Source organism: Trichomycterus rosablanca, chromosome 19 (genome assembly GCF_030014385.1).
Source record: "Trichomycterus rosablanca isolate fTriRos1 chromosome 19, fTriRos1.hap1, whole genome shotgun sequence".
NCBI classification, from domain to species: Eukaryota; Metazoa; Chordata; class Actinopteri; order Siluriformes; family Trichomycteridae; genus Trichomycterus; species Trichomycterus rosablanca.
This window is the reverse complement of record NC_086006.1, coordinates 6,496,941-6,521,134: the sequence shown is the minus strand read 5'-3', so window position 1 is coordinate 6,521,134 and position 24,194 is coordinate 6,496,941. Positions and strand designations below refer to the sequence as shown.

Genomic DNA, 24,194 nt, shown 5'->3' with positions numbered 1-24,194 from the left:
TGAGCTTACTGCATCTAAACAAGAGCGGACATACGGTGCAGTGCAAAAGTATATCCTCCTTTCCAATTTCCTTTATTTTCGCATATTTGTCACATTCATACGTTTTAGATCATCAGACTTTAAATATCAGGCAAAGAGAACCAAAGTAAACATTTTTTTATGAAAATTTCATTTATTGAAGTTGGTCCTGTTACATCTTGGTGTAAAGCTAACCTGTATTCCACCATAAGAACATCATACCAGCAGTCAAACATGGTGGAAATATTGTGATGCCTGGGGCAGCTTTGCTTCTGCAGGACCTGGACGACTTGTTATAAGTGATGGAACCTTAATTTCTGCTCTCTAATGTCCTGAAGAAGAATATCTGCCTGTCAGTTCCTTACCTGATGCTCATTAAGGTTTTAGACTTGCTGAGTCCAAATCCTGACTTGAATCTTATTGAGGTCTGTGGCAAGACTTGAAATGTAGTTGAATTAAAACAATTTACAAAAAAGAGTGGGCCAAAATTCTTCCACAGTGATGTAAATAACTCATCACTACTTATGACACATTCGAGTGCATTTGTTACTGCCAATGATGGCACAACTGATTATTTGGTTGGGGGGCAGAGGTGGCAGTTATTTTTTCACATGAGTGATTTTGGTTTTAATAAATCTTTTTCTTCAATAAATGTAATGATCATGTAAAGCTTTATTTTGTTTGCTCTTGTGGTCATCATATTAAAATTAATTAAAAGATCTAAAACATTTAAATGTAATTAGCAAAAGTAGAAGAAATCAAATGGGGGCAAATACTTTTGTGCAATGCATGGCACTGTAGAATTGCTGAAGTGCAATTTCCTATGCTCGATTTGATCTGCACTCAGCACACGCTTGTGGTTTGGTGTATGGGCCCAGCTGATAAGAATCTGCACAGGTGTACTCCTTAACTTGTTCCATAAGCTGACATTTGGAACTTCAGCACATTTTCTGTACATTCATACTTACAGTAAATACAAAGAAAAATAAAGAAGGTTTCCACTGTGAATTCCTTCTGCTGTTTAAAAAGGCAGTGGCTTCAAAACCTTAAAATGTAACTCAATCATTTATCAAAAAAATGTAGTATGTCAAAAAGTTATGGTGTATTTATTTTTTTTAGGTATGTACTAAAAACATAACATTTTTAACCTCTGCAGTGTGCAAGTTTTAATACAAATATGTAAATATATAGATATTTATATTTGACTTTTTAGATACATCAGAATATAAATATTAAATGACTTCCGAGCTGTTTAGCTTAACAGTGCATTAATAATGCATTTTACACTTTTCTAAGAAAAATGTAGCGTTATTTATTCCCTGTGTACTATCTATTTATTTATTCCCTGTGTACTATCTATTTATTTATTCCCTGGATTATTTATTATTTACACTAAGTTTGTGTAGCACTATTTTAGATTTTAAAGAATATATGATAAATAGAGCAGTGCTTTGAATGGCAGAATATTTTTCATTTTATATGATTATTTTGGGTTTACAAATTTAAAAGGCTTGCAGCTGTAGCACTGCTGCTGTGCCTCGGTGTGTGTACGTGTTCAAACTTGAATCCCTTTTTCACTCTAGATAAATGTGAATAATTCCAGTATTACTGAGCTTTATTATTTGAGGTTTGGCAAACTCACAGCTTCACCGATAGGATTCTGCTCTGCCGTAATGCACATGTGTATACAGAGGACAGGTCCCTCTTGCTTTAGGTTTGTTTTTAATTTTTTAGACAGTATGGCGAGCGTTTACATTTCTAAGTAACCTGGTGTGCTTTCGTCTTTATGCTGCAGATCTTATGCAGAGATGAGACAGGCTTTCTGAAAAGACATGATTGCTTAGTAAAACTAGTAATATCGAAAGAAATACAAGCAGTTTTATACAGAAATATGTTTAGAAAATGTGCAATAATCTCCTTAAATCACCACATTAAGTGAATATCAGTATTTTTATGTTAGTCTTTTTAAAGAAACAAATTATAGTGTAATAAATAATTTAATAGTATAATTAATAGCAATATAATAGTATAATATAATAGTAATAAAGTGTGCAGTGTTTATTTAGCCCACATGATAATAACATAGCTGAACATAAAGTAATAACAATAATTGTAATAATAAAATGACAACAAGCTAATAAATAACAACTAAGTCTGAAATGAGAAATTGTCCCCAAAGGAAACAAATTCTGGATGAGCTCTGCAAGTATATTATAAATGGTCACATGTTTGATCTGAAAAACTGACTCAGATCTGATAAACTCTGATGAAGACTGATTCTTTTAGCCCTCTAACCTGTTTTTTCTTAACTTACTAGGCGAAATGATGAGGTCACCCACATTAAGATCCAGAATTCAGGAGACTACTATGATCTGTATGGCGGGGAGAAGTTTGCCACTCTGGCCGAGCTGGTGCAGTACTACACAGAGCAGCACGACCTACTGCGAGAGAGGAACGGAGATGTGATCGAGCTGAAATACCCACTAAACTGCAAAGATCCCACTTCTGAAAGGTACAATAGCGGCACAGTTCACACACACACAACACACACACCCCGCCAATAAGGACACATGAAACCCTGCCCTCTAGTGCACAAACCACACAGGGCAGGAAACACTTGATGGCTTCAGCATTAGTTTGCCTGGTATTCCACATATTTGCAGTGTATAAGGAAATAATAAAAAAGAAATATACTACAACATCTTGTAAACATAACCATGTCCATTTGCCATTCATTAACAGAAGGCAGTGCAATCCAAAATGACAAATCGAACACCCAAATCATTTAAAAATCTAAAGCACATCTACAAATACAGCACCAAGAACAGCTGTTCCTCAGCACCATGTTTATATTTGGTGTTTATGTGCAGGCCTGATGTTTTTACTTTGTTATATCCACTCAAACTGACATTTACTAGCTCACTAAAATGTTTAGGTTTGCTTTGAGGACCAGCGGTGTCTCATTTAGCGTTTTCATCTTATCAAGCTCACAGTTTATGATAGTTTGGTTTTTGTGGGTTTTCCATTAAACAAAAACAGCCAGGCTACCTCCCACACATACTTTCACCTTTCCACATCAACAGCACTACCACACAGTGTAGGCGAGCTGTCTACAAAAACGTGCCAATTTTCCAACCACAAACGCATAGTTTTTATCGCTTCGTCTCATCATGTGCTGTATAATGAAATATTTCAGTTTTCTGTTATGAAAATTGGCGTGAGCTTAGTCTTTATAGTTCTGCAGCTTCCACCTGTGTTTTTGTTAATTAAAATGCTGGTGAAATCTTTTCTCTGGTAAAATGAGCTGTGGCCGTGTCTGTATTCAGGTGGTATCACGGCCATCTATCAGGGAGAGATGCAGAGAAGCTGCTCACAGAGAAGGGTAAGCCTGGCAGCTTTCTGGTGAGAGAGAGTCAGAGCAAACCTGGAGATTTTGTGCTGTCTGTTCTTACTAACGAGGAGAAGCATGAAAACGTGGACCGCAAGACAAAAGTCACCCATGTTATGATACGATACCAGGTATGGCGTATTTTAAATGTACAGTTCAATAAATAGATTGATAGTGTGGGTAACCATTTTTCACCATCACCAGTCGCTTTATTCAGGTCAGGGCTGCGGGGGGTCAGATTCCTTTCAAAAGCATTGGGTGCAAGGCATAAACACACTCCAAGACAAAATCAATCACGTCTGTGTACACATCCGGCTGGCCGTTAGCACAGCTAAGATTAAAACCTGGTAGTGGGCTAGCATAATAGATCACCTGAGCCCTACAGCAGGTCCAGTTTTATTAGGAAACACTGGGCGCAGGGCAAAAATACCATGCAAAGGGTGGCTTCACCTCACAGCACCCTTACTCTGTATATATAGACCCCTAGATGGCTAGATTCATACACACATAAAAAAAAAAAGTAATATACACCCACTGCCGTATAAGTTAAAGTCTAGTTTGCAGGCCTAGACGCAGCAAACTTCAAACCACCTATATAGAAATTAAACACTTGACTCACACTTCCTAAAACAGAACTGATAAATAATTGTATACAGATTATAAGCTTATATATAAGATTATGTTATGAGATACATACAGCAGGGACTATAAAAGAAAATAAACTGTTTAGAGAACCAGGTGCCTGTCATGTAACTAGCCATAAACACTAACATGATGTTAAATCAAACCAAACAAAACAACAACTGAAGATTTTTGTTGCTTTCTTGTTGTGTTGCAGGATGGGAAGTATGACGTGGGTGGAGGAGAGAGGTTTGATACACTAGCAGACTTGGTTGAGCACTATAAAAAAAACCCGATGGTGGAGAAGAGTGGAATTGTAGTTCACCTCAAACAGGTTCCTAATAATGGTTAACTTTGCTTCTCTCTTTGTTCTTGCTAGATCATTCAGTCAAATGTCCAAAAAAAACGACAGAAATATATCATGGTTTTATTGATTTATTGGCTTTTTGTCATAATTAATTGTGTCTGTTATCTCTTTACAATAAAAGCCTTTCAATGCAACACGGATAAATGCTGCCAACATTGAGAACCGGGTGCGAGAATTGAACAAGGTGGCAGACAACTCGGAGAAGCCCAAGCAAGGTTTCTGGGAGGAATTTGAGGTGTGTCAGTGTTATAACTATTATTTTACTTTGCTGAGTGTTTTGTTTAGTAAATTAGTAAATTGTTCCAAAAACATCCTGATTTGTCTAAATGCTTGTGTACAAATTTTAGATGCACATCTGCAACCCAGGCTTCTATACAGACGTGATTGTCTGTGGGTGGTGTTACGGATAGTCTAAGGGATTCCTCATTACTGCTGTAATTACAGCCTCTGCTGGCTGGTCAAGGGTGCCTGCACAGAGCTGATAGATAATGAAAAGCTGTGTGTTACTCTGCATACACAATACTGCTCTCTGTAGGAACCCATTTCTGGCAAGTTGAAAAAAAAAGTGTAAATATATCAGAGGGGGTGTGTGGTATGGTTTAGTGCTTGGTGTTCAGTCCAAAATGTTTAGTCTTGTAATAATCTGACCATTAGTGTTTTTTCCAAGTGTCCAATTCAGTCTACTTTCTTGCCACGCTGCCATATTGGCAAGCCTTGAGTAAAGCTTGTAAAGTTGTGACATGCCAACAAGACTTAAACCCTAAGTTATCATTGGTCAACTTCTAATAATGCTCTGAATAGTACTTCAAAATCTTTTTTAGCCATCTTCTAACTCGGGCCTTGTCACAATTTTATCCCAGAGCTTTTTTGAAAGCACCTTCCCAACCATAATTAATTATTTATTTGTGTTGACATGCACTACTAGTAGTGGAATCCTTAAGGAACAACTGGTTTTTAATCAATAACATTACAATTAAGGCCGGTTTTACTCTATAAAGCTCTCTTATTTTGGGCACATTAAAAGAAGAATTGATCAGAAATGCAATTACTATTGGAAGTGGAACAATAAATGCACCATTAAGGAACCTGAAAAACAAACAAAAGGTGGTAAAACACTATCCACAAAACACAAGGTATCTTGGTTATTTCATAATACCTTGTTTTTTGGGGTTGTTTTTTTAGATGCTACAGCAGCAGGAATGTAAACTTCTCTACCCAAGAAAAGAGGGGCAGAGACCAGAAAATAAAAGCAAAAACAGATACAAAAACATTCTACCATGTAAGTAAATATTACAAAACACATCCACCGCTTTATGTTAAAGACTAGACGTATCTAAATTACATTTGTGTTTTCTGTAGTTGACACCACCCGTGTGACCATAAGGGAGGCAGATCCCCACGTACTCTGCTCTGACTACATCAATGCTAATTACATCAGGGTGAGTCTATTTTAACTCAACTAAGTTATAGTTTATAGTTCAATTAGAACAAGAAATGAACAGGCCATTAGCTTGCATTTATCACATGAAAGAACAAGTAGGTTTTTACTCTGACTCTATTTACATATCTGACATTTAGCAACTTTTTATTCTGATGGATTTATTTAAGGGCTTAAAATTACCCAGACCATCCAATGTCCTAAACTGCCATAAACATCCCAAAAAATAAACACATTACTAATGGATGTAGGCTCTATGTATTTTGCTAACTGCTAGTCTTACTTTATTTATGGATAAAAAGAGTGGGATTTAAATGTAGGTGAGGATAATGTTTGCAGCCGGTAGCCAAACAAAACAGAATAAATTCTGCATAATCTCAGCTTTAATGGTATTATCTGGAAAGCTGTAAATATTTAAATTAAATACCAGATGTGATTTGCTCAACGTTGTGAAGCTTACTGCTAAAATGTCAAACTCGGAGAATTCTTTTGTCAGACGTATGAGGCAAGTATCACTTTTATATGAAAAAAAACTTTGTAGCTGCTATGATTAATTTCCCGAAGAAGCCAGCTTCTTTAGAAAATGAATGTCTTTAAGCACAAATTGGTGTACCTGTGATCCAAGTGAACATGTTAATTATCACAGATATGGTTCACCTGTAAAAAGTAGTGTTCGTATAGCATAGTCATGAAGCAGTTTAAGGTGAATGTAATAATCCAGCATTGCTACAGTGTTCTTTTTTGTCCTCTTAAAAACAATACGCTCTTTTTTCAGAGTATGCACGAAGAGGATCGACATGGGGATGAAGGGAAGGTGTTCATTGCTACTCAGGGCTGCCTTCAGAACACAGTAGTAGACTTTTGGAAGATGGTCTACCAGGAAAACGCACACGTTATTGTCATGACAACCAAGGAGATGGAGCGAGGCAGGGTGAGGTCCGGCCTTGGAGCCCACGTTTCATTTTCAGCTGGTTAAAATCAAAGCTTTGTTCTGATACAGAGAGCTCTGAAGATTGTGCACATTTCAGCAGTGTGGTTCAGGCATTAAAAGCTGCAGTGCAGCTTTTTTTCATCCAACACATTTGCTTGATGTTTTGAACAATACTTTAATTGTAATTTGTGATTATTTTCTTTAACTTAAACTCCAGCAGCCCCACAACCTGTAATTGAATAAAGCAACAGTTGAAACTTTTAATGAATAAAAGAAACATTTATTTATCAAATCACCTTCCTCAGACTTATTAAACAAAAGAAAGAGTGTACTTATAAGTCTATTAATATTGAGCTATAGTGGCTGGTCTAACAGTAGAAGTAAAACACTGGTAGAGATTTATCAGCTTTGTTGAGATGAGTCCTATTATTATGACCAACTGGTCAAATGTAAGCATTATTGTTTTAATCTTAAAGAAATAAGTGTTTTTCTTTTAATAAGAACTGATTGGTTTAAGGTCATTTCAATTGACTTTTTCACTGACTACAATATTACAAATAATTTTTGGGTGTGTTTTATGTCATTATGTCAGTATAAGTGCAATTACTTTTTAGGTATTATATGTCTGTATACAGTGTGGTGCAGCAATGCAGATGGCTATATCCTTGCTTGACTTCTATGTCCAAAATGTCATATTTCTCTCTACAGGGCAAACATTAACCTCTGTTAACCATTGTTAATTTTTCTAGCCTAGTATGCAAGTACAGAAGTTTTATGCATAATAAATACATAAAGGCTTGTACTGTTTACTGTTTTGGACTTGCTGTAATGAGCTTATACATGAATATTGTTGCTGCTATTCACTAGTTCTATTAAAATTGTGGTTTTGTCCGTCTACAGAATAAGTGTGTGCGATACTGGCCTGATGCAGGCATGACAAAAGAGTTTGGAAATTTGAGTGTGAAGAACCTGAAGGAGCATGCTGCACAGGACTACATCCTCAGGGAGCTGGAGGTTACATGTACAGACCGGGTAAGTTACTATTTAGAACTATTTAGTCACACTAAGCCCCTGCCGAAAACCAATCACCATAACACATATTCTGACAGAATGCCCTAAATACACAAGAGAAAGACAATGACTGACTTTGACCAGTCAGTTAAATGAGAGATATCCTCAATCAAAACAAAGACAATACTCAATTTTCTAACAGGAATAAAACTGAGGACACTTATGTAAAACTAGAAATCATTGAACTAGAAATAGTCACAGTACTCCAAGGAGTATAATGTAAACCAGTGAATATCGGCTCACTCCGATTAACAAACCAACCCAACATAAACCTAAATGACATAATGCTGTACTATTAACAGGTCTGAACCACTCAGCTACAGCTGACCACTCACAGTGCTTATTTCGTCTTAAACTTGCTATAGAAAGAGCCACTTCGGGATATCTGGCACTACCAGTACCTGAGCTGGCCAGACCACGGTGTGCCCAACGAACCAGGAGGGGTTCTCAACTTTCTCGAGCAGGTCAACAGAACTCAGAATTCCATTCCAAACACCGGACCGGTCATAGTGCACTGCAGGTAATGACCAATGCAGCTTATTTACGTCAAGAGTCTGCTAAATTTGCACGTCTCATTTTGGTAAATTGCATTTACAATTTTTTTAGGGCACCCAGGCGGTGCAGCTAGATAATCCGCTAGCACACCAGTGCTGGGATTCTGAACTCCCAGAATATGAAACTCAGCACTGCTACCGGTCGGCTGGGCGCCTCTGTTTATGGAATTTCATGTTCCAGCAAGTTTTTCTACTGTGTCCAAAGCAGTGTGCATAATGTCACCTTTACTCACTGACTTTGCATGGATAAATAGTTGATTTTGAGCATTTCAAACAAGTTAGGAATCATAGTTTGTGTGTGGTATAGTTTATCAGCCAGGCAAATTTACCATTTCCACTGTAAAATATGTTGGTGGTAGCATTGCGCTATGGGATGCTTCATAACAGCAGACAACGGCAGTCTGTTCAGGATAGAATAGAAGAATAAAGGTGCAGTACACAGAGATTTAAAATAAACTTGACTTAGATTGGGGACTGAATACTTTTATACAGCACTCTAGGGTCAGTATTTGTACAGATTTAAGTTTTATATGGCTCTATGGGTATTTGTTAAGATCTGTCCAATTTTTTTTACTTCTCTTATGATTTCTGTTTTTTTTATTACAGTGCAGGAATAGGAAGAACGGGAACAATCATTGTAATCGACATCCTAATCGATATCATAAATAGACAAGGTATGTATTTCTTTCCCTCAGATTCATGGAGTCTCAAGTTTTATTTAGCCTGGGCAGCCAGGACAAGCAGATTTTATCTCCAGGCTAGATTTTTTTATTCAGTGGATTAGTGACTTAGTAGGCTGCTGATACCAAGAAAAACATTGGCTCACTTCTAGTTGGTATGACAGATAAAATGCTGGATTTCCCAGTCTGTGACTTAAGCACTATCTTAAGCCCTCAATTATTTCGCCATAATACACTCCAGCATTGTGTACAGTGTGCTTTTGGGAGTAAAATTAAATACATGCACAAATAGAATGAACAAAATTGCCCTTTATTCTTTGCTGGGCTGATACTTTTTTGCAAGACATTTACATACACAGTGTCGCTCTGCATAAATTCTGTGGTGATCACAGCATAGGTCCAACTAATGTTTTTCTATAAAATATTTCTAGTCATGTGCATGATTTATGGCCAAAAGTATGTGGACTCCCCTTTTAATTATTTTCAGCCACGCTCATTGTATGAAGTATTTCTATAAAATAAATTCTGTGCTTCTAAATTTGTGGCAACAGTTCGGGGGAAGGCCCATAAACACATGGTTGGAGTTGGGCGCACAGGGCGTACTACATTTCATCAAAGATTAATTGAAATGTAGGTTGCAGAAAATATTAGATTAACACCCTGTTCATGTTGTGTCCCTGCCTTTTGTTTTTTAAATGTTCTTGTGTTTGTTTGTTTTTGGGCAACCAAAAAATAGCACATTAGACAATTCACCTGCATAGTAGACTAGCTTATATTTTTATGATTTATCCAGTCAAGGGCAATTGTAGAAAGTAAATGAAAATGACTTTTAAAGATCCATGTATTTAAAGCGATTCTAATTCATTTGGTTGTGTTTTTATAGGGTTAGACTGTGACATTGACGTACCAAAGACCATACAGAGAGTGCGCCAGCAGCGATCAGGCATGGTCCAGACTGAAGCCCAGTACAAGTTCATCTATATGGCCGTGCAGCAGTATATTGACACAGCACAGAAAAGACTGGAGGAGGAACAGGTACTACCACAAGTAAGAGATGATGTCCAGCTAACTGCTCACACCCCATCAGACGTGTGCAGTAGGCAACCTTTTTACCTGCACGAGGCGGGTCTACGCAGTCATTCTCTGTTATTTATCTTTATTCTGCAGCTGCCAATTGCAGCATTAATGAGGAATCCCACCGTCCCTTAAACATAGCCAATTATGGATGTTAGCTGGCATACTAGTGGGTTATGTCACCTCAGCCTATTGGTTTGAATGGCCTGAGGCTAAATGTGTTAGCTTAGTAAGCAAAAACTGCAGTGATGTAATCACTGTCCAATTAGTGTGTCTAAATGTTCTGCCTTATATGTTTGATGTCTTATTAAAATACTCTCTACTTAGGCAGCTCACTAGGTTTTCAGACAAACCCCTTGTGTGCAGTACTGGTAGGCCACAAAACACTGGCCAAAAATGTTTGTACATGTCCATGATGTTAGAGGATTGACCCCCCTTAAACCATACATCAACTAGATGCACTTTCATTCCTGTTAATAGAGCTTCAGTGTAAGAAATTGCAATATTCCTCTGGGTTTAATTCCATTTTACTCATTACTGCATAATGCTTCTTCTGCACCACCTGTGTAATAAAATCCAGTACTGTCTGTAGCTTGAGGTTAAAACTGTAAATGAGGGTCTTTTGTTCGTTCTGTTCCTCTGGCTCATGATAACCGATGATCTTTTGCAGAGAACTAAGACAAATGAAAGAGAATACTCCAATATCAAGTACCCTCAGATGACAAATGCTAGAGCCAAGTCCAACATGAGCTCACCTCGCACTCCATCTGTGTGAGTACCTCTTACTTCCCCCTTTTATCACATGCTCACCCCACACACTACCCACACGCTGCTTAATATTTTAAGTACATTGAAAGGATTGACACATTTGAGTTCATGGACTGAATTTAAGTGTCAATTCACCCTAAGACCTCTTATCTTAAGCCTGATTCAGACAGGATTAGGTTTATAGGGTGACGTCAGAGCACCACAGTTTTACATCTGAACATTTAAATAGGATGAGTAGGTTTGTAATGGGTTGTTATTTTTCTGCATGTGGTAATGATTAGACCTTTAATTAAAGATGGGTTCTCAAGATTTTTATGGTTATGGCACTGATGTAAATACATTTCCTATTCACAGCACACCAAAGTGGCAGTGGTGTTCATATTAAGCCTATTTTGTAAACATTAATAATAATAATAATCAGTTCATTTTTATGTTTTACTGCTGCTTTATCCTGGTCTGGTTTCTGGAATCATGAGGTGTGATGCAGTTACACACCCCAGACAGGACGGCAATACAATGCTGGGCTTTGGGCATTCAAACCCACCATCGCTGAGCCAATCATGACTGTATGTGGACGCCCAACTGGCCAATAACACCGTCGGAGATACGAACACTGGATTTTGCAATTTACCTCTGCCTTACTAATGACAATAATGCTAATCACAGTCACTGACAGTACAATGCACGGTTAAAGCAAGGTTAAAAGCTTGCTAAAGCCAGCAACTGTCTGATCTGAAGAGGATCAGTATGAATGCATATGTGGCAAGGTGGCTCATGGGTTCCTGGGGTTCGATCTTTACCTCCGGCCACTGTCTGTAAGGAGTAATGCATGTTCTACCTGCTGCTTCTTTTTTCCTCACCTGCCAAAAAGAAGGTTGACTGACAACTTTACATTGCCCATTGTCATGAATGATTGAGTAAATGTTTGTGTCTTTCACCCTGTGATGGATTGACGCCCTGGACAGTGAATACATGGAATACCGTTGAGTTGTATTTTAAATTGACCTGGAGGATTGAGAAAAATGCTGACATGCCCAGTACTAATAGCAGCACCTGTCAAAGATACAATCATAAATCTAAACCAGGCTGTAGTGAATAAAACTTCTAAAGAAAGTGCCTGTGAAACAGAGCTATGTGGATGCAAACTTAAACCCACTTGCATTTATTTGCAGTCTGATAGATGTTTGCATCAGATCCAAATGTCTATATCAGCAAATTTGTAAAGTGTACTACATCTCCTTCTCACATTTACGTTTTTTATTTTCATCAAGCACTTTATCTTGGTCAGGATGGCAGGTCTAGGAAACACTGGGCACAAGACTATAACTTTTCATCTTTTGAAATGTTCTCATATTTTGTATTTGTAACATCCTGTCTGATTTTATCAGGATGAACGACAACTCATCCAGTGTGTACGAGAACGTCAACATCAAAACTTCGAAGAGCTCCGCCTGCACAAACTCCAGGAGATAGGGCACAGAGGCTGCTGCCTCACACAGACTATGTGTGAGTATGCATTTCCTTTTACGCTCACACACACACACACACACACACACACACACAAACAGTCATGTTGCACTACAGTTAATACCACACTCATCCAGGTGCTCACACAAATGGTGTAAAAGATTGAGAGTTGCAATAGAAAGTAAGTCAGAGAAGGAATGTGAGGTTATGTGTGGGCCTGGGTTTTGGAAAATGAGAAAACTCTGAGAAAACTATGAGATAATGCAGTGCTTACATAAAAAGGGTGTGTTCGATCTTGAATACCACGACAGAACTGAAATCAATTTGTAACATTATAATGTTTCAAAAATGATGTTGCATTTGTTTGAGCATGCAGCATTGTTTCAGATTCTAGAGCGAGTCAGTAAAATAAGAGACACTATCTGTTGGATATCTGTCTGTTTTTGCCCTATAAGGATTTTGATCTTTTATTTCATTTTCATCAGCCACTTTATCCTGGATGAGGTCACGGCGGTTCGGTTCCACTGGGAAACACTAGGCACAGGGCAGAAATACACTGGACAGGGCAGTGCATAACCCTAGACATAGCCAGTCAACGCTGTGGAGAGGCCCAACTGGCTCATAGCACCACTGAGATTTGAACCCTGGATCTTAGCAGTAGTGGGCTAGCATATTTTACTGTTGCACTGCTCAAGCAACCATTTTTGAGTCAGTTTTACTATGTTGTTAATTTAGGGACAGGGGTAGCCTAGTGGGTAGAGCTCAATTGAAAGGTTGAGATTTCGAATCCAAGCTCTGCCATGCAGCCACTGTTGGGTCCTTGAGCAAGGCCCTTAACACTCTCGGCTCCAGGGGCGACATACAATGGCCGCGCTCTGACCCCTGCTTCCAGACAAGCTGGGATATGCGACAAAATAATTTATTTGTACTGTACACCTGTATAAGTATATATGACTTGTTCTATTCAGTACTTATTACCACATTGTCCTTTTTCTGTTGCAGCGTAGGTACTATGTGCAGGCACTTGGCTGTGGGGCAGCTCCTGAAGGTGGCACTGAGAAGATGGACGGCTTCGTGTTGAAGACGTCCACGCTGAAGGCCGACAGGCACAGAGAGCGGCTCTTCCACTTCCTCCCGACTGACTGAATGACTGTCTGTGGGTGTTTCACTTGCAGTTTAAGTGCCTGATCTGCAGCAAATAGCCTGAGCACAGCTGCCTCGGTGCTTCTCCCTCCAGTCTGATAAGCATGCACAGTCCGCCGCTCATCTGCTCGACTACTTTCACACAGACGAAGACTGTTCAGTGGAACCAAGTCCTGGTTCCAGCTTTGTCCTGTCCACTCTCTGTATGCCTGCTGTTAGACCTTGCACTGAATCCTATCTGCTGTGTCTAGAGACCTTTGGTATATTTCAGAGTATCTTAATAGCAGCAGCTTTGCTAGGTGACACAGTGAATTATCTGAGTCAGTGACACAAGAACTATTGAAACAGCTGCTTTATGGTTACAAAAAAAGAGGAAGGTTGCTAACGATATTGTTAGCTAACAGTACAATTAGATTGTAGGTGTGCAAGGAATAATATATACAGCAAGATTCACATGTGCCATTATGTATTCTGCATTTTCTGCTTATTTAGTTTAAGCATCTGCTTTGATACTTCTTTACAGAGCTTTGCCAGCACAGCTCATAGAGCACTTTTTATATATCTGGGGGCATGTAACAATTATGAATGGGCTCGTAGACCAATCATGCTGACTGCGCAGTCGTTACTTAACTAAACTTTCATTAGGCATGTCTTTAAAGCTAAAGGTCTTTTCTATATTATGTATAGAGCTTTGAGATGTCAATGAAAACGTCTGAATAATTTGCTGTGGTTTAATCGATGATTTCCTCAGTTGTGAATGTGATTTGAAGATGTTCAGCAGGTTTTAGCAAGCTGATTTTCAAACAGCTAAGCTTGGTCGATCTGATTCTTATTTGATTGTAATTCCACGTGCTCTTCAAAAGAAGAACATGAAACCTTTTTTAACTGATGATCAGGGTGTAAAAGGTGTTATGATTAGGTTTTCAGGGATCTGTTCAGGGATTGCACTCTATGTTTCAAAGCTGCAGGTCTGAGAAGGTATGTGAAGTATAACGGGTATTCGGAAGTCATGACGTTCAGGCAGACGGGGCAAGGCGGTGTATCGGTGCAGTGCAGACGTAGGCAGGCCAGATGGCTCCAAGCAGAAGATTAAAAAAATAGATTTGTCTATAAAAAAAAAAAAAAGCAATTTGTAAGATGTCTTTAATCCAGACATGATGATTATGGAGTCAGCGTCACTTGTGATGTCAAGAAGAGTGCTCATTGAGGTAGGCTGCTCATAATGAGGATTTGTCAAATGCGCCAGGTTTCGTAGGCTTAAAATAACTCCGGTTATAATGGTTCAGATTAATCACTGTCTACCACCAAGAAAGTGGGTTTAACTGAGGGCTAAATCAGGAGGATTGTGATGTCACCCGTGGAAAGGTTGAGACTGCTTCATTTGAGTGTGACACAAATCTTGTTCTAACGTCAGTATAGTTTTAATATTTTGTGGTGGAGCTTTAGCCTTAACAGATTTTCTACTCAGTTAAAATGGAGCAGTTATACAAAACGTTTAGCACGTTTTACTCTCAAAGTCTAGGATAATAATAGGTTATGTTCACTGGTAATATTATTTATTACACTAAATTAATTTACTGTCTTTATTGTACATCAATTACTTATTAACAGTCCAGGCTTAAAAAGGTTTCCTGAAAGTCTAGGAATAATTGTAAATGATCTGCAGAAATATAAAATGTTTATTAACACAGAGTAACATTAGTGTTAATGGAAGGAGATAGCTTAAGCCCTGTGATGGACTGGCTCCCTGTCCAGGGTAATTCTTCTCTGCACCCAGTGTGGTTGATTCAACGTTCTCTGCAACCCAAGTGGGTTTCCAGCTTGGACTGTGAAGAGTAAAATAATTTGTTGATTAGTAAAGACATTAAAAGCACTTGAGGTGTTGGTTAAGGCAGAATATGTTGGGTGAAAATCAGACCACATTTAAACTGCTGTTACTGCTTCACCTTGCTGTTTTAAATCAGCCGCCTTAAAAGCTGTTAGCATTTCTCACATGGTATTTTATTAGCCTCGGTTCATGCATGATCCATCATTAGAAATTAATATATAAACTCTCTATAGTAAACTCTTACTAGCCTTGATTTGGTAAATTATGGTGTTAGCTTGCGTATAATTAACACTTGACCTGAACCGGGAGAAAACATTTATAATTATGGGTTTAAAAGTACGTGTGAAGGGAGTTTATGAGTTATATATTCTGTTGTGTGCTGTTTAAGAGCACGGTCATCAACAGAATGAATTTTTAAGCCAAAAATGATGTAGGCAAGCATGTGTGGGATTAGCCACAGGGTGGGATGCAGTGTACTGCTACAAATCTACTTATGAAGCTAAATTAAGAAGGTTTAAGTGTATTTTCTTGTCCTATACCACTGAAGGAGGGAAAGGTTTATTTATTAAATCTTATTTCTACAACTGTTTGTTTCTTCTTGATATTGTTTCACCTTGTCACTGTGAATTGGCTGAGGGGTCAATCTTCCAATTCAAAGAAATGCTGAGATTCAATACTTGAAATTGTGTATGAACTGCTGTGTCCTGGCTGGAGAATTGGAGCGTTGTTTGGTTAACGTTTTGCTGTTTTGACATCACTGTTGAATGGATTTTATTTCTCGATTATGATTTATTATTCAGTAGTATGTGTCGATTGGATGATAAAATATCGACATTTATTGATGGCTTTTGTATGTTTGTTTTAGAATGCTCCGTCAAGTCAGTGGTGTGTGTTATTATAGTTGCAATGTTAACTATACTTAGCTATACCACACATTGTTTTTTTTTTTAATTGAGTTAAATTTTATGTTGTTGTGTTTTTTTTAACCCATGTTTATCACTTGTGGTTGTACTAGGTCAGACCTGAATTCTGTTATACTGACCGTGTTTGTGTGAATACCATTTTTCCTTTTGCACTGGTTCAGTCTAAATGCCTTCTGTTCTGGCAACACAGCTGATGCAATGACTATCTCAGTGATAATAAACAGACATGGAAAATGTAGACCTGTGTTTTGATACCCCTCTGATTTAAAATATTTGATTGTAATGATTTTATCTATCAGTAGTTTTTAAATGAAATTAGTCACACTAGCTTTTCTTTATCTAACCTTAAAAGGTTTATCTCAAGATTTAACTATATGTAGTAAAAGGATACAGGGTCAGAGACATCACCAGATCTTACAGATGTTCCAGGATAGCTGGTGGGTAGCTGATAAAATTATTTAGAACCAGGTAAAGTCCAGTGAGAGGTACATAATGCCATAACCAAAATAACTAAACATTTAAATATAAATAAATAATTGTAGTGTGCCTGTCAGTTACAACACACAGAAAAAATGGCTGAGAAGCTCCTTACATACCTGGTCATGACCAAACCAGTTACAGTACAGGTAAATCCATATTTTAGCAATTACCATAAGCTGCACATTTTCAACTAATAAAATCTGTATAACTATACTTTAGTCATTAATTATCTTATAATTTTTATAACTATTGCATAAGTACATAAAATAAACAAAATAACAATTGTTGTCCCTACTGGATCAGGTATTTTGACTCCTGAGGCTTGTAGTGTGTAATACTGCATAATTTGGTATCGATCTGGTACCAAGTAAATACAGGGCCAGTAACGCTGATACCAATACCGATACTTTTTACTTATAAAAGCAGTTTATTTACTTTCATGTAGGGGAGAGCAGTGTGGCAAGATTTATGAATTGGGCATTTATTACTATAATGAACTAAGTCTGAGGTTTTTGTTCAGAACAAATTATATAATAATAAAACATAATTCATCCCTTTCATTGCACTTTTCTGAAATGATTCCCACACACACACACACACACACACACACACACACACACACACACACACAGCTCCTCTCTCTCTCTCAGCCCCCATTCTCTCTCTCTCTCTCTCTCTCTCTCTCACTCACTGCTGCATGTGTTCGGGTCTCTCAGCGCCGCTTAGTCACGTGACGGTACCACAACAAAACACAGCAGATCAGGAGCAGTAATGTGAGCATGTAAGATGTGAGAGGAGCGTCTGTACACACATGGTTTCTACTTTCTAATGAAACGGGAGAAACGTGCTGAATGTAGCGGAGAAAAAGTAAAACCGAAGTATCGATACTGTCGATATTTGGATCGTCTTGCCTACTTCTACTAATAAGGTTAGACCAGCCGTGTGGGGTCAATATCTAGCCTAGCCAACTAGTTCACAGCTGAGATACTGACTAAAACCCAAATAACCCATAAACCATAATAATTTTTATTATGAAAGATATGACTTGTGCACTGACTATACGAAAGACATTACAGCTGTGAGTTAATATCCAAGGTAAACAACACGGGTATTTGTTAGCTTAGTCGCTAGTGATAGCTGCTAAGCTAATTGCAGTGATTTCTGTTTCTATAAGGACTCTTAATAATTCTTCATCATATTAATATTGTAATAAATAACTTTTGTAAGTAGCTGCTCTCAGTAGGGTAGTAAATAAATTCAGTTGTTTAAAGTGGTCAGATTTCTTGTTTCTGGTGCTTTACTTTCTCACAACGTTACTATCATAGCGTATCACCACCTAGCAGCTAACTCATACCACTTATTTGTGTTTGCTGGGTGAATAAACATGTACAATTTTAATAGTGACTGAATACATGTGTCCTTGTTAATTTAAAATAAAAATAGGTGTTATTTTGTTAACATTTATAAACACAAAGTCAAAAGAAAAAAAAGCATACGGAATGAGAACCTCACTGCGCATGCTCTGATTCACGAAACTGAACTACGTACCTAGCCTGGTTCGTGAATTTGCGTCGGCTGCGCAAAGTGCGTAATTTGTGTTCGTAATTCATGTACATATAATTTACACTATCATTTTCATAAAATTACCCCTATTTCTGTATGTTCAATGCAAAGTATTTAAAAACTTTCAACATGCAAATGAACAATCATCCCCACTAAAGAACCATTGTTTGTAAGTGTGTGTGCAAATCAGGACAGTAATCAAGTACATTTATGTAAGATTTCATTATATGTACTTTATTTGTACATGTAAATAGACACAGACAAAAAACTAAACACTCTTTGTGCAAAATAAGCAGCATGAATGATACAAACATTTACCGCTACAACCGCAACATGGTCGCTGTTCCACCCGCTCACAACCAACTTAGCTTCTCAATGCTGTTAACAGATGATCATTTATCCAAACAATGATCCCTGCCATCCTGGCTGAGTTTGTCTCAGTAAGGTGTTCTCCTATTTCGCGTCTGCTTCTCCAGCTTTCACTGCTTTGAAAGAATAAATTATAAGTAATGCAAGTGTCTTTGCTGCTACTTTGACTGTATTGCTGACGAAAACAGAAAATGTCAGACTCAGGATTCACATCATTCATTTCAATGTGTATTATAATATTGCTTATTTATATTTAAATGAAATAATTGATTGCAGTTACATATATAAAATAATCATTTGTACTCTTTATGTATAACAGTTTGATAATAAACGGAAATTTGACCAAATGAACCATCTTCTGTCAAAATGTTTGTGGTGTTTCTGTGCCATCATGTGGATCTTTGCTGAGGTTGTTTGTTTGTTCATTAGGATTTTAACATCATGTTTTACACTTTGGTTACATTCATGACAGAAACAGTAGTTACTCATTACACAACATTTATCAGTTCACAAGGTTATATCGAACACAGTCATGGACAATTTAGTATCTCCAGTTGACCTCACTTGCATGTCTTTGGACTGTGGGAGGGAACCAGAGCACCCGGAGGAAACCCATGCAGACATGGGGAGAACATGCAAACTCCACACAGAAAGGACCCAGACCTCCCCACCTGGGGATCGAACACAGGACCTTCTTGCTGTGAGGCGACAGTGCCTTTGCTGAGGTAACTTATCCAGTTGCGAGCTTGAATTTGCTCGTCCTCCAGGGAGATTTACTAAATAAAGAGTAAATAAACATTAAACAATGTGGATGAACCAAACAGCGTCTGTACAGGAGCTCAAATACTAAAAAAAATTAAATTCAACACGTTTCCATGTTGTGTTTTGAGCACTGAGGCCAGTGGCGCCCCCAGAAATTTTTCATAGCGGTGGCCAGATGGGGCCACTGAAAATCTTGAGGTGGTACACCAAGATGAAAAGCCATAACTACATTTTCATACATTTTATTATTGTAGTATACAGACTAGTTGATAACTAATTATCTGATGTGCATAGACTAATATGGTACAATTAACATTTTACTGTACAACAACAATCCTGTTTTATTGTGGAATGTATCTGTATATACATATATAAGGTGATTCATTGTTCTTCAATAAGGCTAGTTACCTTATGAGTACATAAATCGTAAGGAACAAATAATTTACTGAAAACAAGAATGCAGAAGTTAAAAAACATCACACGGAGACCTCCGATTATTTTCGGATCGGGTTTATTGAACTTTACTGTTGCTGTGCTTTCTTTATGAACAAATATATTACAGGCTATGTCCAAAAATGGAAAACAAAACCAACCACAGTGTGATACAGTGATGGCGATTGGCTGCCTGCATTTTTATTTTTACAGAACTATTGTAAAAAATATACATTATTGACTGAAATGGACAGCACCTAATAAAATATATCAGGAAGAAGCATATTATGCATATTATGTATATGTGAATCAATTCTCCGGGGAACTGTAATATGGCTGTTTTCTTCTTTTGATAGAAGCAGTAGAGAGTGCATTTACTACTGACCGAAGTTCCACTTTTCTGGCTTTTTGTAAAATAAACACAATTATTAAATAATTTAAATTAATTTTCAGTTAGAGGTTTTTCATACAATAATATAATAACTAAACTAAATGTACTTCTTTCACTGCACTTCTCTGGCTGGTAGACAGACAGACCACTTTATTAATCCCATGGGGGAAGTCAGTTATTACAGCAGCTCAAGATACATTAAAGCAAAAAGTATTAAAGTACAAAAGTATTACAGTACACAAGTAATGTACAACACTATGTAACTAAATAAATAGAATAAAAAATGTATGCAATATAACAAACTTTAAAAGTGTCATTGCAGTAAATATGGTCAGATTGAATGTGGAATATGTAATACTAATCTGTTGTACAGTGTTCTTTGAAGTAAATATTAACAGATGTGTTATTGTAATTTTTGTAAGTAGCTGCTCTCAGTAGGATTGTAGATAAATTCAGTTGTTTAAAGCGGTCAGATTTCTTGTTTCTGGTGCTTTACTTTCTCACAACGTTATCATCATGGTGTATCATCACCAAGCGGCTAACTCATACCACATAGTTGTGTTTGCTAGGTGAATTAATATGTACATTTGTAATAGTGACCGAGTATATGTATCCTTGTTAATTTAGAATAAAAACAGATTGTGATAACGTGGTCGTAAGTGGTCGATGTTGTGAGGCTGCCACAAGACATTTCCAGAGACACGTCGTCAGGTCTTAGCAAAAGCTGGTGCTTTATTAAAGTGCTCAGTGGTAATTTACAAACATTGGAAAAAGGCATACGAAGGCTACTGCAGCCTATACCTCGTTTCACATAGGGACTAAATTCTAAGCACACTACAAACAATTAGGCCCCTCCGAGCTGCGATCTTAACTGCCATCTTAATTAGACCTCCCTCCCCCTTTCTTGGAGCATACCATTCACGGGCCACTGAAAGCATCTTAACAGTGCATTCATTTACAATACCGGCATTATCAACAACATTAGCATATGCATATTTGTATGAGCTTATAATCTTACATCTGTCTAATCATTAATGTGTGCACACGTTTAAGATAGCAGGTCTTCATCAAAACACAAACGCGCGGTATGAGAGCCACACTATGCATGCTCCGATACATTTGCGTAGAGTGCGCAAAGTGCGTTAGGTGCATCCGTACTTTACGTATGTATAATTTACACTATTACTTCCACAAAAGTGCCCCCATTTCTGTATGTGCAAAGTATTTAAGAACGTAAAATCCTCCAATGCCTACCAATCTACTGATGTCTGTTAGGATTTTAACAACATAACGTAATGGTACCACAACAAAACACAGCAGAGCAGGAGAGGAGAAGCGAGGTGAGCATGTAAGATGTGAGAGGAGCTGGTCTGTACAGACATGGTTTCTACTCTCTGATGAAACGAGAGAAACATGCTGAATGTAGCGGAGAAAAAGTAAAACTAAAGTATTAATCCCATTACACTAGTATCAATCCGATTCCAATACCAACGTTTGTATTGATACTATCCATATTTGGATTAATCCGCCCACCCTTAGAGGCTTGTCTTGTATCGTTTTAGTACAGGTAAGTAAACTTCACACAACTTCCTTTTTCAAGTTTTTTTTTTTTTTGTATAAAGTGAGACTTAAACTAATGTACATAGGTACGGGGGACTTAAACTTAAGAATGGTGAAAAACAATTGGAATTTAGAACAAATAATATGTAACATACTGTACAGGTAGCATAGTCGAGCTGATGTGTCCCAAATGGCAGCCTATACACTAAAAGCGTTGTTAAATTAGATATTGACCAATGGCAAAGCTACTATTTCGAGTGCACTTGTTTAGCATTTCCTGTGCGGATTAAGGTACAGCCCTCCGTTGTCATATTTTGAGGTTTATTTGGAATAATCATGGAATAAAAAGACATTTGGTTTGCTCGCCTTTACATTCAAGCCCAATTCAGTCAGTATAAACAGCCTGTTTGTTTTGCACTCTACATTTCCTTACATTTCCTTTCCTTTAATCTTTTCTATGTACTGATTAAATATTTGTTAAGAGAGTGTATTATTTAAACAGGATAAAGTCTGTTTGTTGGTTAAATTGCTGCCACACGTTTAGTGTTTGTGTTTTTTTAAACCCTGATCAGCATTTCAGATGTGTGGTTTCATACTTAGTCCCCTCCCTTAATGATCTACATATTCACTTGGCCAGTTTGAACCATTCAAGACCATTAAGACAGCTGTGTTTGTTTTTGTAGTGTTTATGGTGCAGTGGTTGCAGTATTTGATATTTGAACCATGCAAATTGTTAGTTCCCTTACTGCTTGTGGCATTAAACAGACATATGATTCATTAGTTGTTTTCCCCAAATTGGCACAGATTCTTACATACACTTATTTAAGTCTTTCTAGAAGAGTGCAGGCTGTTATAGTTTAATATTTAGTATTACTGCCCATAGTTTTCAAATCTGATGTGCAATAAGCTTATGCTCAGGTGATGACATATTTTTGGCCATATATTCTATTTTACTCACCTAAACACTTTCACAAAGTTAAAAGTTTATGGGTTTGATTCCCAGGTGAAGTGGTGTGGGTCCTTTTTGTGTGGAGTTTGCATGTTCTCCTTGTGTATTGGTGGGTTTCCTCTCACAGTCCAGAGACATGCAGTCAGGTTAAGTGGAGATACTAAAAGTCCCCCTAGGTATGAGTGTGTGTGTGTGTGTGTGTGTGTGTGTGTGTGTGTGTGTGTGTGTGTGTGTGTATATGTGTGTTCACCCTGTGATGAACTGGCGACCTGTACAGGGTGTTTCCTGCCTTTCTCTATGTGAATCAGATCCACCTCGCGACCCTGACTAGAATAAAGCGGTTATAAAACAGACAATAAATGAATATATTTACAATTATTTAAAAAATTTTTATTTAGCATTTTTAAAAACCATTTATCTTAGTCAGGGTAGCAGTGGGTCAGGGACCACCCAAAGAAATTATTAGTATGTGTTAACATATTTTTTTATAAAATAAATAAATAAATAAGAAATAAGTGCTAGCTGGCACAGCACTGTAATACCCAGTCAAACTCAGGTCTCATTTTCATTTTACATTTTCAGCATTTAGCAGACGCTTTTTTATCCAAAGCAACTTACAGTACAGAGACAGTATATTGTCTAAGCAATTGAGGGTTAAAGAGCCCAACAGTTGTGACCTGGCAGTGGTGGGGCTTGAACCAGCAACCTTCGGATTACTTGTCCAGTACCTTAACCACTAGGCCACAACTGTCCCATTGGTCTCCAAGGTGCTACCTACCTGCCTGGTCATGTGCTCAACAGTCATAATGGGGATGAATGGGATTTCATCATTGCTGCTGCAACAGCGACTCCTACTGTCACACACCACACAGTTAAATAGAAATATTTAACATTATTCACCATAATAGGATCTAGTATAAATATAACAAACCGTGCATTTGAAACGTGCTCAGCTCCACATGCCATCACATTATGGCAGTCAAAAGTTTCAACTATTTTGGTTTTGTCCCAAACCACATACTCCTGTACTAAATATAATGTACACTTAGTGCACGCAAGTATTTTACTACTCTGACTTGCATGGTTTTATTACTTTAACTTGTGTTTTAGTGCTAGTGGTTTAGTGTTGACTCACAAATGCAACCCAAAAGCCCAAAAGTTCTTATTATGGTAAATATTTTACTCAATTTTTACTATATTTTCTTTTATAAACAAAGCAATGCACAAACACATTTCCAAATAGTGGACACAAGCAAAAATGTTAATCATTCAGTAATGATTTGTAAATGCTGTTTGACCTGTATTCAAATAAGTACAGTACAGTAACAATAAGAAAACACTTTAGCTCAACATTCAAAATCTCTTTGTGCGACATTTTCACATATTTATTAGAAGACAGGTCTGGACTGCAGACAGA

The 24,194-nt window shown here is 37.6% G+C and overlaps 1 protein-coding gene across 2 annotated transcripts in view; it reads left to right on the top strand.

The window, feature by feature from the left end:
- Positions 1–16,509, top strand: part of ptpn11b (protein tyrosine phosphatase non-receptor type 11b) — a 40,481-nt gene extending 23,972 nt beyond the window's left edge. Inside the window, exons 3-16 of one of the 2 annotated variants that reach the window (XM_063015205.1) lie at positions 2,336–2,530; positions 3,345–3,537; positions 4,245–4,361; positions 4,516–4,629; positions 5,577–5,673; positions 5,754–5,833; positions 6,608–6,763; positions 7,664–7,795; positions 8,200–8,354; positions 8,995–9,062; positions 9,952–10,103; positions 10,813–10,913; positions 12,299–12,416; positions 13,380–16,509. In XM_063015205.1, the coding sequence (XP_062871275.1) occupies positions 2,336–2,530; positions 3,345–3,537; positions 4,245–4,361; positions 4,516–4,629; positions 5,577–5,673; positions 5,754–5,833; positions 6,608–6,763; positions 7,664–7,795; positions 8,200–8,354; positions 8,995–9,062; positions 9,952–10,103; positions 10,813–10,913; positions 12,299–12,383 (1,645 nt within the window). In that variant the 3' untranslated portion in view covers positions 12,384–12,416; positions 13,380–16,509. Of the gene's footprint in view, positions 1–2,335; positions 2,531–3,344; positions 3,538–4,244; positions 4,362–4,515; positions 4,630–5,576; positions 5,674–5,753; positions 5,834–6,607; positions 6,764–7,663; positions 7,796–8,199; positions 8,355–8,994; positions 9,063–9,951; positions 10,116–10,812; positions 10,914–12,298; positions 12,417–13,379 lie in introns of both variants that reach the window. The other variant, XM_063015202.1, reaches the window with a different exon arrangement.
- The last annotated feature ends 7,685 nt before the right edge of the window (positions 16,510–24,194 follow it).